This window comes from Scomber japonicus, chromosome 12, assembly GCF_027409825.1.
Source record: "Scomber japonicus isolate fScoJap1 chromosome 12, fScoJap1.pri, whole genome shotgun sequence".
NCBI classification, from domain to species: Eukaryota; Metazoa; Chordata; class Actinopteri; order Scombriformes; family Scombridae; genus Scomber; species Scomber japonicus.
In genome coordinates this window covers 26,844,382-26,856,975 of record NC_070589.1, presented here as the reverse complement: position 1 = coordinate 26,856,975, position 12,594 = coordinate 26,844,382, and the positions used below count along the sequence as shown (strand labels likewise).

Here is a 12,594-nt window from a genome sequence, read left to right as displayed (position 1 = left end):
ACAGTTAGCTAGTTTAAACTACTTTATATACAGTTAGCTAGTTTACACTACTTTATGTACAGTTAGCTAGTTTACACTACTTTGTATACAGTTAGCTAGTTTACACTACTTTATATACAGTTAGCTAGTTTAAACTACTTTATATACAGTTAGCTAGTTTATACTACTTTATATACAGTTAGCTAGTTTATACTACTTTATATACAGTTAGCTAGTTTACACTACTTTATATACAGTTAGCTAGTTTATACTACTTTATATACAGTTAGCTAGTTTAAACTACTTTATATACAGTTAGCTAGTTTATACTACTTTATATACAGTTAGCTAGTTTATACTACTTTATATACAGTTAGCTAGTTTAGTCCAGTGGGGTCCAACCTAGGGTTCGGGCCCCTCCAAAGGGTCAGCAGATAAATGTGAATGAATGAAGTACACATGTGAAGTGCAAGTACCTCACAATTGTACTTCAGTACATGTACTTAGTTACTTTTGACCACTGCATATAAGTTACATATTTGAACTAGTTTGAGGACGTTTTGAGATAATTGGAGGCAAGATTTCTTCCATAGAAGGTCGTTCCAGTTAAATCTATGAGCCGTGACCATCATGTAAACTATTCTGTTCACTTCAAGTGGAAGCAGATAGTTCAGGGTAGCAGTTGGAAATTTAGTAAATAATATCTTAAAAAGCTGTGTAAATAAAAAGGAAACTATTTGCATGGCTAAGTACCACAAGAGATGAGTGAGGAAATAGGTTCTGTGTAATTTAAGTGAACATTTCATCACATTAAAAGCCTCCTAATCCTAACTTATTGGCACTAATTTACTACCACACAGATATTTATGTTAAAACCCATACTATCCTTGCTGTATTACGAATTCTATAATATTTCTTACCAATTTAGTTTTATGACTTATGTGATGAGATATTTGATATTTAGTTCATTTTACATATCAGGCTACTAGCTCGTAGCTGACTGATGCCAATAGTTATGTTAAGAGCATTTTTTGTAGAGCTTGTTCTGACGTCACAAGAGGGGAAAAACAGTGATTTAAAATGAATTAAATTATATAATTAATAATGGTTCAATTTAATTTATCTGCTTCAATTTCAAGATCTTGATACTGTGGATATTTCTACTGTCACGGCTTAACGAGGCACCTGAATATAACTGAACCATCGTTAATTTAACCCTCCTGTTGTTCTCGAGTCAAGGAAGGAAGGGAGGAAGGAAGAGAGGAAGGAGGAAGGATGGAAGGGGGGAAGAAAAGTGGAAAAGAAGGGAGAAGGAAGAAAGGAAAAGAGGGAGGAAGGAAGAAATGAAGGAAAGGAGGGAGGAAGGAAGTGAGAAAAGGAAAGAAGGGAGGAAAGGAGGGAGGGAGGAAGAAAGTAAGGGAGGAAGGAAGGAAGAAGGAAGAAAAGGAGGGAGGAAGGAAGTGAGGAAAGGAAAGAAGGGACGAAGGAAGGACGGAGGAAAGAAGGAAGGAAAGAAGGAACAGTCAGAAGAGTCAATTTGACCCGGGAGGACGACACAAAGGTTAAAAGGTAACACCTGTGGCTTTCCCTCCATGATTACGTCCAAACTACTATGAAAAGTGTGATATTAATACTATACTGATACTACAATCAGTGTTTGTGTTCATGTTCCCACAATAGTATTTTAAAATGCCATAATCTGACCCAAGATGTATGATTACTGTGCTGTTGGCCAGAATTTGCCTGAGAAAGACGAGCTCCACAGAGAGACATTTTAAAGGATTAGTTTAAAACATTATCCCTGTTTTGTCTTGCACTGCAATGTTTGTACTGGACAACAGGATCTGTAATGGATAACACAGACAAGTAACATTAGAGTGATTCACTGCACAGTTAAAGGATCCCTGTAGAAACAATCTGCTGTATTTATGGACAGAAATGAACATCGGGCAGTCATCTTTATTTTCATGCATGTCTGATTATCACATAAACTTGACCCTGAGAAGAAAACAGTTTCCAGAAGTTTGGAGTTTATATTTCAGTTGCGGAGAGAGAGGCAAAGTGTTTTCAGGTTTCAGTGCCTATGACAGATGAGTTAAAGGGGTATCACAGTGATTTAGTGTTAAACTTTTAAAACCCACAAGAAAGATATAAAGGACAGGTTAATAGTTTTTCAAGTTTGTCTTATAATAACACTCAGGTGCCCAAATGAACACTAAACAGGGTTTTCCTCGCTGTAATTGTTCCTCCTGTCCATACTAGCTGTTAAAAGCTCTTTTCAATGTAAGTGATGGAGGACACAATCCACAGTGTGTCCAGTCGCAGTCGTTTAAGAGTTCATGTGAAGGTTATGAGGCTTAAGCAGTCTGAGTTAGTCATATCAAGTGGAAATCTGACACATTTACAGTCTGTTTAGCATCAGATTCCCTCTTTGTGTTTCCTTGAGCTGTGGTGGAAGTACAATAACAAAAAGAGGGACTTTGGCACTAAAAAGACTGTAACGTTGAAACATATCTACTTGATTTGACTCATTTGGACGGCTGAAGCTTCATATTAGCTTCAGATAAACTTTTAAATACATTTTTACACAGAAGGAGGACTTTGGGTTTTGTCCCCCATTGTAAGTGCATTAATGAAAGGATCTTTTAATGGTCAGTATGAACAGGAGGAATGATTACAGTAAAAAAAAAACTAAATGTATGTGAGCTCCTGACTGTTGTTTTAGGACAGACTTGAAACATTGTGAACTTTTCCTTTAAGTTATCATACCAACCATCACAACAGAGTAGTCAATTAAAAAAACACAGTTACTATGATGCAATGTGAAACTCTCATTTGAAGAAGTGGCACAAAACACATTTCCCTAAAACTGTAACAGCCTGTACGCTTGGCCAACCAACGTTAACGGTTTAAAAAGGACCAAACACATTGTGAACTGGCACTCTCATATCCGTTCAGTTAATATGAAGCTACAGCCAGTTAGCTTAGCTATGCATAACAACTGGAAACAGAAGGGAGCAGCTAGCATGTCAGAGTTAACTAAATCTGCCAACCAGCACCTCTAAAGCTCATTAAGTAATATATTAAATCTCGTTTGTTTTATATGAGCAGAAACAAAAAGAGGAAAAAAACAAGTTGCAGTTTTTATAGGGAGATATTGGTGCATTCCAGTTGTACTCAGGAGTCTGAATTTCTGAGTTCCCAGTGGGAAATCTCAACTGGAACGCCCGCTGAAGTCTGATCTCTGACTTGGAAAATTGGATGAACTTAACCAGCCTCGATGGTAGCCCCGTCCATTAATAGTGTCAAAGTTGCAGTTATATCCTACTGGATCTGGCTTAAAAGAAAAGATCCCAATTGGACTTTAAAATGACCAGCAAGACGGGTGAAAGCGGAGGGGAGCGAACCTGGGACGCTGGGTGTCGTTGTTGACCCCAGTGGAGTAAGTAGTTTAGTTTATTTGGATCCCCATTAGCTGTTACCCAGGCAACAGCTACTCTTCCTGGGGTCCGTAGCCTCTTCTCCACTCAATAAGAAAAGTGCTGACTTATCTGAGGGATTATAACTGAAACATCCTATGAGCTCACTTATTAACTAGCAGTTTTGTCTTATTTGTGTCACATTAAATCAGTCGTACACACAGAACTGTCCAATTTCTATCTATGGACATGTTGCTACGCTGTTAATACGCGCAAAATACAGTGAAATGTGTTTTTATCCACTGGTTTTGCTATCAGTGGATAACTGGAGCTCTAACTGGTTCTCTGACTTCTAAACTCAGATGTGACGTCATTCCCAGCTCTGGCGTCCAACGTCCGAGTTCACCGGAACGCAGCACACATGTTGCTATTTCTTAGTCAAGAGAGGTGACTTCCTGAAGTGTTTTGTCGTCACTCTGAAGTTGCCAGGCAACCAGGCAAATAGCCCTATACATAACCCCCCTCCCCTTCCCCCCGTAAAACCACGACTTGTTGTTTCACAGCCTGAGAAGTACTCCCGTGACATATCAAGTGACCCTTCTGTGTTAAATTGGTTCCTCTTTAAAATATGTAGATAATGGGAAAGTCTACACTGACAGGAACAAATTACAACACAGTCATGAGTCATTTTAGGGTCAGAGGACACATAAAGTATGTTGGAATACAATGATATCAGTGAGCAACACAACAAAATTGCTTCATTTGTTCCTCAAAAACTGCTTGTGCAGCTGTTTTCCATCCAGGCGCTTTTGGCCCAGAGAGGAAGGAGGTCAGAAATCAGATCATCGAGCCAAGCATGAAGCTATTTCTGTGCGAATATGAAGATACATGAGATTGACCTTAAGCACTGAAGGAATGGCGGGCACATCTGTGAGTCTATTTTAATTAGCTGTATGTTTTCCATCCAGTATTGTGTTGTCAGTAAAGGATGCATGTTGTTACCCACTTGATTCTTGGCAGCGGTGAGAACAACACAAGTGGAAACATGATGCTGTGCTTGAGTTTTTTCTATGGCCTCTTTCATTTTGAGATTGTATCACGCTATTGTAACGCAGCTGACTTACTCTCTTTGTTCTTTTCAAGGGTTGAGTAGGAAGGCCAAGAATTAATTTAGTTTCTTAAGAAGGGCAGGAAAGGCCCCTCTTCACAGGAGTCCATGTGTTGTACAACAGTAGCAAAGCTTACTGGGAGATAGTGTAAAACAGACACAAGCAGTGTGAGATAAAGGAAAAAAAGCTGGGATTCAGTCCTTCTCCCGTCACCATATTCTCAGCTACAGGAATGTTTATAATGAAAACAAATTTAGCTGTTATTTTCTACATATCTCAATCAATATTGGGCTAATTGCCAATTGCCCCCCCTCCCTAGCCCCAGCATGTCCATCTGGGGCCCACATGAGTTAAATGTAAATGGGCTTGAACTGCATGGGCACATTTTCACTGCAATTCTTTTCAGCTCTTGCCAAGATTTAGAATCTTAGATCAGGAAATATGAGATTAGTTATCTTGTTTTAAAAGTTATTTCTACCTTTTGAGATCATTGTATATCCTTAAATTTAGCATTAATATGTCTTTTATTCCTTAATTTGTCAGGAAATCTTAAATGTAATTATTTATTGGTAAAACAAGTCGCACAATCAATTTCTACTGTTCTCTTTCACTATATAAAAAAAACTTGTTTCAAGGTACAAACTCAAGTTCAAGCACTTTATGAAGAATGACAGATAGACATATTTAAAAACGAATCAACAACATTGTATTCAAAGGTAATTGCCCAACAGTGCTTCAACTTAAATGGACACTTTGATTTTCACTGCTCAGACACAGGTGACCCCAGCTTCTTGGAAATTTAATGTCACTGGAAAAGCGTAAAGAGTTATCATTAAATTAATAGACTGTAATTTTATCTCATTTAATCAGCATGTGTGGAAAAGGAGCTCTTTAATTCTGTATAGAAAAAGAGAGAGTGGACCTGCACACACATACAAAGATAGGCAGAGCTACAGTAGTCAAAACACATACCAATGTCTCCTGTTATTTTCCATAACTCCAGCTTGCACGTCACCTCGTTCTCCCTTATCATACGCTGCTCCCAAACTGTCCTTGATCTCCTGCATACTCACACCACATATCCTGCACTTTAGCTGAATCTCTTCACATGCACTCTGCCTCGAACTCTTTCACAGAAAATGGCCTTTGCAACTTGACCTTTGCCATACCATATATAGGCTACATGATACCATACCTGACACACAAGGTGAATTGTATGACATGTAATTGACTACTTTTTTCTTTTTTTTAATTGTGCAGAAAAAAAGAGTGCAGATCAGGAAAAACATACAAACAAACAATCAAATGAGACAGAATATACATAATATTAGTAAACAAAAAAGGAGGTGTGTGTGTGTGTGTGTGTGTGGGAAGTGTGCGTGTGTGTATCCGTCCTTCGGTTATTATGTCAATTGTGTGTCCAATTGTGTGTCCCTTAGTTGTGGGAGAGGAAGATTCAGCTCTCCTTTATGAAGTTGATAAATGGAAGCCAGATTTCATTATACTGTTTAATTGTGTCTTTTATTGTGAAGGTCAGTTGTTCCATATTTATAATTGACTACTGACACAGTAAAGTTCTGCCAGATCCTACTTAATATGCTACTCAGGAAGTTCAAGTTATAATCATAAACTACAAATAATAGTCATGAACTGCATTATCATCTCACAATTGAAATTAAAAGCTAATATGTAACTGTCTTTTACAAAATAATGTAAAATATACAGTACTGAAGAAATCTATGACCTCAGTCAGAACTCATGATACATTTATAAAACCATTCCTATTTGCAATTATATCTCAAAGATTATATTTTATTGCCACAAACACATTTTCCTTCAAAGTATTAGAAAATATGAGGTGTAGTCAATAAACTCATGCACTAGTTCTGTTGTCGGAAACATTGGCTCAAACAACAGCAGAGCTGCAGCCATACATAATGGACCATGCTTATACTCACTGTCCGTATTAATGATGTGTTATTTATAATTCATAATGTAATGTTTATCTTAATATTATATCTTACTCTCTTTTCTTTTCTTTTTTTTTATTGTACTTTGCTAAGTTGTTGACTACATTAGCTTTTAGCTCAAGGCGATGCAAGTACAGCCTCACACAGCAGCTGCAGACCTGTGTTTAGATGGCAGTTCTGATATGTTATATAAATGACTCAGATGTACCAAAAGAGATTTAAAGCCGCCATTTTGTATACATATCACGAGGCTTGCAGATTGGTCAAAATGAAGTAAGAAACCAGATCGTGAGACTACAGTACTATCAGATTTTGTACCTTTTTTTTAGCATCTAATCTGCTTATCAGTCTAAAATCACATTACTGACACCCAGAAACACAAAAACTGAAGCCCAGGACTCACTGAAAGCAGGCCTGTTGTTTGTAGCCTGGACTTTGTGAAGTACACTCCTGGATTATCGGCTCTGTTTCTGCTCTATGTTCACTAACTCCTAACATGCCAACAGCTGGATGGACTGTTCTGGTAGCCAGAGGGTGCAACCCTTCCTTGAATAAAACAAACTCTATGTCATTGTGTCTGAACTGGGCGTCGTTGCTGTCTCCTTTCCTGGCCAAAGTAAAGGAGATTTATTGGCAACTGAATTGTTGACTCTGTTCCACTCCTCCTCCTCCTCCCCTTCGCAGAAGTGGTGGCCACCATTAGTCACATCATGTTAAGTGGCATGAATCAGAGTCACTGGTCCTGACTTTTAGCCCGGAGCCCTGAGGTACATTCAAGCACCTGTGGGACATCCTGGGCTGCACATGGAGCTGGAGGCAATGAGTCAGTGAAGGAAGGAGGTGGGGAAACATTTAAAGTGTGGTGAGAGATAAAGTAAACATGGAAGTGTGCATAGAGCAGATGCTTGTTGTTGTCTCGGTTTAATCAGCCGATAACTGAAACAATGAGCTGAGAAATGTGTTATCAGTGGTAACGGTGCCAACAACCGCGTGATGTTTACTTCAGTGTTAATTAGGGCTGTCAAATGATTCATCATTTTTAAAATAGCATTTTATCACTAAATTTCTTTTTTTTTTTTAAGTATATTTTTTCAGGCTTTTTTGCCTTTAATGTACAGGACAGTGGAGAGAGACAGGAAACAGGCAGAGAGAGGGGAAATGACACGCAGGATAAGACCCCTCGGCTCGGGATTCAAACCGGGGTCACCTGCAACGAGGACTGTAGTCTCAACACATGGGGTGGGAGCGCTACCTGCTGAGCTATGCTCAACCCCATTTTATCACTAAATTTCAATAGTTAATGACGAATCACTTATTTAAAAGTCTAAAAGATACTTTAATGTTTGGAGACATCAGGAAAAAAAAAACCACTTAGAAAATACTAATACTATAAGTGCATTTAAACCATATTCATTTTTAAAAATCCACAATCTTGCATATGTTCTTTCCACATATATATTCTTGCCATTGATTGTAACTTGCAGATACACATATATCATAACAGGAGCAAAAAAGCTTACGTCACTATGCAGAGACGTGTGCCCAGCATTTCTCTGAGGCTGCAGAACGATGGGACATTGCGAGGAAAGTTACAACAATGTGTGCAGACGGTGCAGGAACACGACAGCAGCAGCAAGACTCCTGCTATACCAACACATACCAACACGTACCGTGCATTTCACACTTTCACCCAGTTTACAGAGGTCGATTGTGACAGTGGTTTAGAGTCAGTGAGTAACACAATTAACTTGCATAATGCTTGACCCTTAATCGCATCACGATTAACGCGTTAACGCTGACAGGCCTAGTGTTAATATAAGAGCCTAAGGGCTCAACAGCAGTTGGTGCGCACTAAACAGGCCATTCGGACCAAAAGCTCTTAGTTCAGTTTGTTTTCGTTGGTGTGAAAGCATCAATTGCACTCGGGTGTGCACTAAATCAAGCGGTCCGAGACCTCCAAAAAGAGGTGGTCTCGGTCCGCTTGACTCCGCACTAAATGCCGGCCTATCGGAAGATGAGGGAACGTCAATCAGACCAATCTTGATTCGTTATCAGGTGTGAACGCGGACCACACCGCAGCCTGTATGCTACATAGTAACAATTTTACTACCTGGTGCAGACCAAATAATCAAACTAGTGGTGTGAAAACGCCCTAAAGCTAAGTCAGGCAATTCACACCTTTTGAGCTAAATCATAACATCAGCATGGTGACATCCTCATAGTGATAAAGCCAACAAGCTGATGTTTATCGGGTCTTTTTGACCATGTTCACCATCTTAGTTTAGCATTTAGTATTGGCTAGTTAGCTCCAAACATAAAGAGCTAACACTGATGGGTTTGGTTTTGTAGGTATCTGAAAACCAAAGTGTTGAACAAAAGAAACATTTGACCTGATGATGATGGCTCTAGATGAAAAGTTTAGTGTCGCATTAACTTTTTATGTAACATAAAACATGAAATTGTATGGATTGCTAAGAATTCGTCCAGTAGTTGTCGAGACATTTCCCATCCAACCACAAATCTCAACCTTACTCTGGCGCTAGAGGGAAAATGAGGGAGATATCATCTAGGAGCGTGAATGTCTGTACCAAATGTTGTGCCAATCCATTTAGCAGATGTTGAAATTTAATAAATAAGTGAAAACTTTGACCTAGTGGGGGCACTAGGTAAAAAGTCAGGATTACCAGAGTCTATGGGATTCATTCTCTGGGCTCTGTTGATCTCTGCAACAAATATCAGGGCAATCCATCCAATTATAGTTGAGATATCTCAGTCCAGACCAACGTTGGACCAATCGCCATCAATAAATCCACCGAGTGGGTAACATGGCAACAAAACATGAAATGCAACGATCACACACTCGTCTGTTTACAATGTGGTTTTATTGAAACACTGGATTACATTTTCTTACAACACTGATGTGGTATGCACACTTTAAACATGAAGTGTGGAATATAAAAAAGTTAAAGAATATAACAGTAACATCAACAGAGAGAGAGGGAAGCATCGTTTTTTATCTCTTTCTCTGAGTTTTTCCTTTTTTTTTATTTTTTGTTACAGCAGTATAAAATCATAAGACCCAATCGATGACAATCTAAATTAGTTAAGTGCTGTGAGTTTTGTTGCTAAAAGATACTTTAATGTTTGGAGACATCAGGAAAAAAACCCACTTAGAAAATACTAATACTAAGTGCATTTAAACCATATTCATTTTTAAAAATCCACAATCTTGCATATGTTCTTTCCACATATATATTCTTGCCATTGATTGTAACTTGCAGATACACATATATCATAACAGGAGCAAAAAAGCTTAGCCTAGCATTCATCTTAACATCACATAAACTATTTTTGTACTACTTCAAGTCTTATAACTTATAACAATGGAGTCTTAAAACAGTCAGGTTAACTGATGAATGACACAACCTGATCAGCTGCACTGCGTACTGTTGGGAAAACTAAAAAAGTCAGTCCCATCTTGTTAAGTAATATAATTACTTCAACAGAAATTTACTGTACCTTTCTTTGAACCATCTTTCCTCCAATTGATTGCTTTTTCCCCCTACAACAGCTAACGTAATCTTGGAACTGTACAACTAAAATGAATCGATTCTTTATTTATTTCTTTAACCGAGAAAAGTAATACTGCTCGACAGTCTCTTTTTTTCCTGAAATCAAATTGAAAACAGACTTAAGGCAGAACATTGAAATATACATAATGCAAAAAAATAAAGCCACCATTTACTTTGGTTTTCCTTAATTCCTCATCACCGACTATGTTTACATGCACATAGTATTTTGGGTGTTAGCTTGTATCCCTATTAGAGTTAGACATTATTTTAATAGCTTACTCATCCAGATAACAAACATTCCTGTAAATATATATAAAAAAATTTGCATATTTTGAATATCTCAATGGGCACCTACTTGGCAGTGATCTGCCATGAAAAAGGATAAACATGTATTTCTTGGATATTAATGTCAACATGTTCCAGCAATCACATTCTCTCATATTCAAGATATGAGCCTATCCAAGCCACTGGAAGCAAGGTTCGACATTTATACATGCTCCAACACGTGAACAGAAATCCTCAGTAATTTATCGGCGTATTGTTGTACATGTAAACATAGCCACTGACCTCAACCTCTCCCTCTACTCTCCGACCTTTCTCTCTAAGGCCCTCAGCCAGGCAGTATACTTCACACGAAATCAAATTTGGCAGGTTTGCAGAGACAAGACTTTGAGTTTTTGGACCAAAAAAAAAAAGCACAAGATTTTTGATTTGATTTCACTCAGACTGACCAGTTGAATTTATCAATATCTCTTTTTTTTTTTTTAAAGCTTCATTTGTTGCCCCCAACACACCATCTCTTGGTCAAACATAACACAGGTAATATGGGAGTCTTGTATTTTATGCTACAAGAACTTAATAACATTTCAAACAACAAATGGTGTTGCACCAGATTGGAAAACACAACTCAAACTCTTCATTCCCATCATGACTCAAAGCTCCTCCAGTGGGTGTGGATGCAAACTGACCGGAGTCGTGGCGAGTACGCTGGCATTTGTTTGCAGCACCATATATTTGACAGCAGTTCCACAGCCTTTGAGAACATACCAAATTCAATTTCATTTGGAGCATACTGCAGGCCCGACATCCTTTCTCTTCCCTCAAGCGCTGACAAACACCAGGCGGGCGGAATAGATTAGGTCGGCCAGGTAGAGGATGAAGTTGACAGCGGTGAGCACAGCCACCGCCATGAGCTTATCCCACACACACAGCCCCGCGGTGGTGGAGCAGGAGCTGGCCCTGTGTTTTGTTCCGCCATGCTTGGGGTCAAAGTTGAAGATCGGCCAGATGATGGTCGCTGACAGATAGAGGACCACAGCCAGCAGGGCGTATGCAGACAGGAAGCGGGCAAATGGGAAGGGGAGGCAGCCGGTGCACTCTCCCACGCAGAGCAGAATGATAGCTGCTGACAAGATAAAGCAGATGCAGTAGACGGACATGCAGTACTTGAGTGCGTCGTGGCGGTCGTACAAAACGGGGTCGCTGACGAAGACAAAGATGATGCAGGCCACGAAGGTCTCGCAGACTTTCAACAGGCCAGGGGCTGTGGCCATGTAGCCAGCAACCTCACCTGGACGCGCCTTGCTGATGCTCACCTCGCTCATGTAGGCGATTGTGGCCAGGCAGGAAAAGACGGTTGACACGATGCGGTAGCTGCCAACCTCACCCTGACCTGAGGAGCCTTTGAGGAAGTAGAGAGGGAAGATGATGGAGGCAGACAGGCAGAGCAGGGCGGCATAACAGGCAAAGGTGATTGGGAAGTTCTTCCAGGAAACCGGAGCTCTGGCTTGCAGGCCGAACAACTCCACCAGGATGACGAGCAGAGTCCCGGCAAAGCTGAAGGCCCAGCAGAAGATGCACCAGTCTCCAGTGCCGTGGTAGAGTCTGCCGCCATGAATGGCCACGGAGAAAGCCACACAGGCGAAGATCATGGCTGCCAACCTTGTCCATAGGAGAGGGCTGGTATGGAAGACTATAGCCATGATGGAAGATGTAGGAGGTGACAAGAGAAACTGAGATGTGGTTGTTTTATTAGGTTTATTTTTTTGGGAATCCCTTCCTCAGATTTTCACCGTCAGCCACTCGAACAGAGAAAACTGCAAGAAGTAAAATAGAGAAAAAAAGAAAGAATTAGTAAGCAATATTTATAACTTCTAGATGAAGTACAAGCTACGACCACATGAGGGCAACAGCTTGCAACTCAAACATGCTCTGCACTCCTACATCCCATTTACTGAGAAACACAATGATGTTATTGTATTTTTATGAATGGTTGAAACAACAAGTGAAACCATGAAAACACAATTTAAAACCACAAATAATGACTTCACTGTGGTCCCCCTCTCCCCCCTCCCTTCGCCCCCCTCTCCTCCCCAGTCACAGCACATTTACATCTGGCCCGGCCAAATCATCTGGCGAACACTCCACCTCTTTCTCTCTGGTAAGTTTCTGCCTCATATCAAACTCCAGACTGCTTTCTCAACAGCATTCCTGTACTGAGAGCAGACTGTTTCACTCTTGACATTCCTCTATGCTCATGTCCTCG

At 39.8% G+C, this 12,594-nt stretch overlaps 1 protein-coding gene across 1 annotated transcript; it reads right to left on the bottom strand.

Annotated features, from left to right (window-relative positions):
- Window positions 1-9,339: 9,339 nt before the first annotated feature.
- Window positions 9,340-12,181, bottom strand: myadmb (myeloid associated differentiation marker b). The gene has a single exon (XM_053329302.1). It carries the CDS (start codon window positions 12,029-12,031, stop codon window positions 11,150-11,152), a length of 882 nt encoding a protein of 293 aa, XP_053185277.1. The 5' UTR covers window positions 12,032-12,181; the 3' UTR covers window positions 9,340-11,149.
- Between the last annotated feature and the right edge of the window lie 413 nt (window positions 12,182-12,594).

Bases quoted from the DNA above. Each gene is read 5' to 3' on its own strand.
- myadmb (XM_053329302.1), bottom strand. From the start codon at position 12,031: ATGGCTATAGTCTTCCATACCAGCCCTCTCCTATGGACAAGGTTGGCA.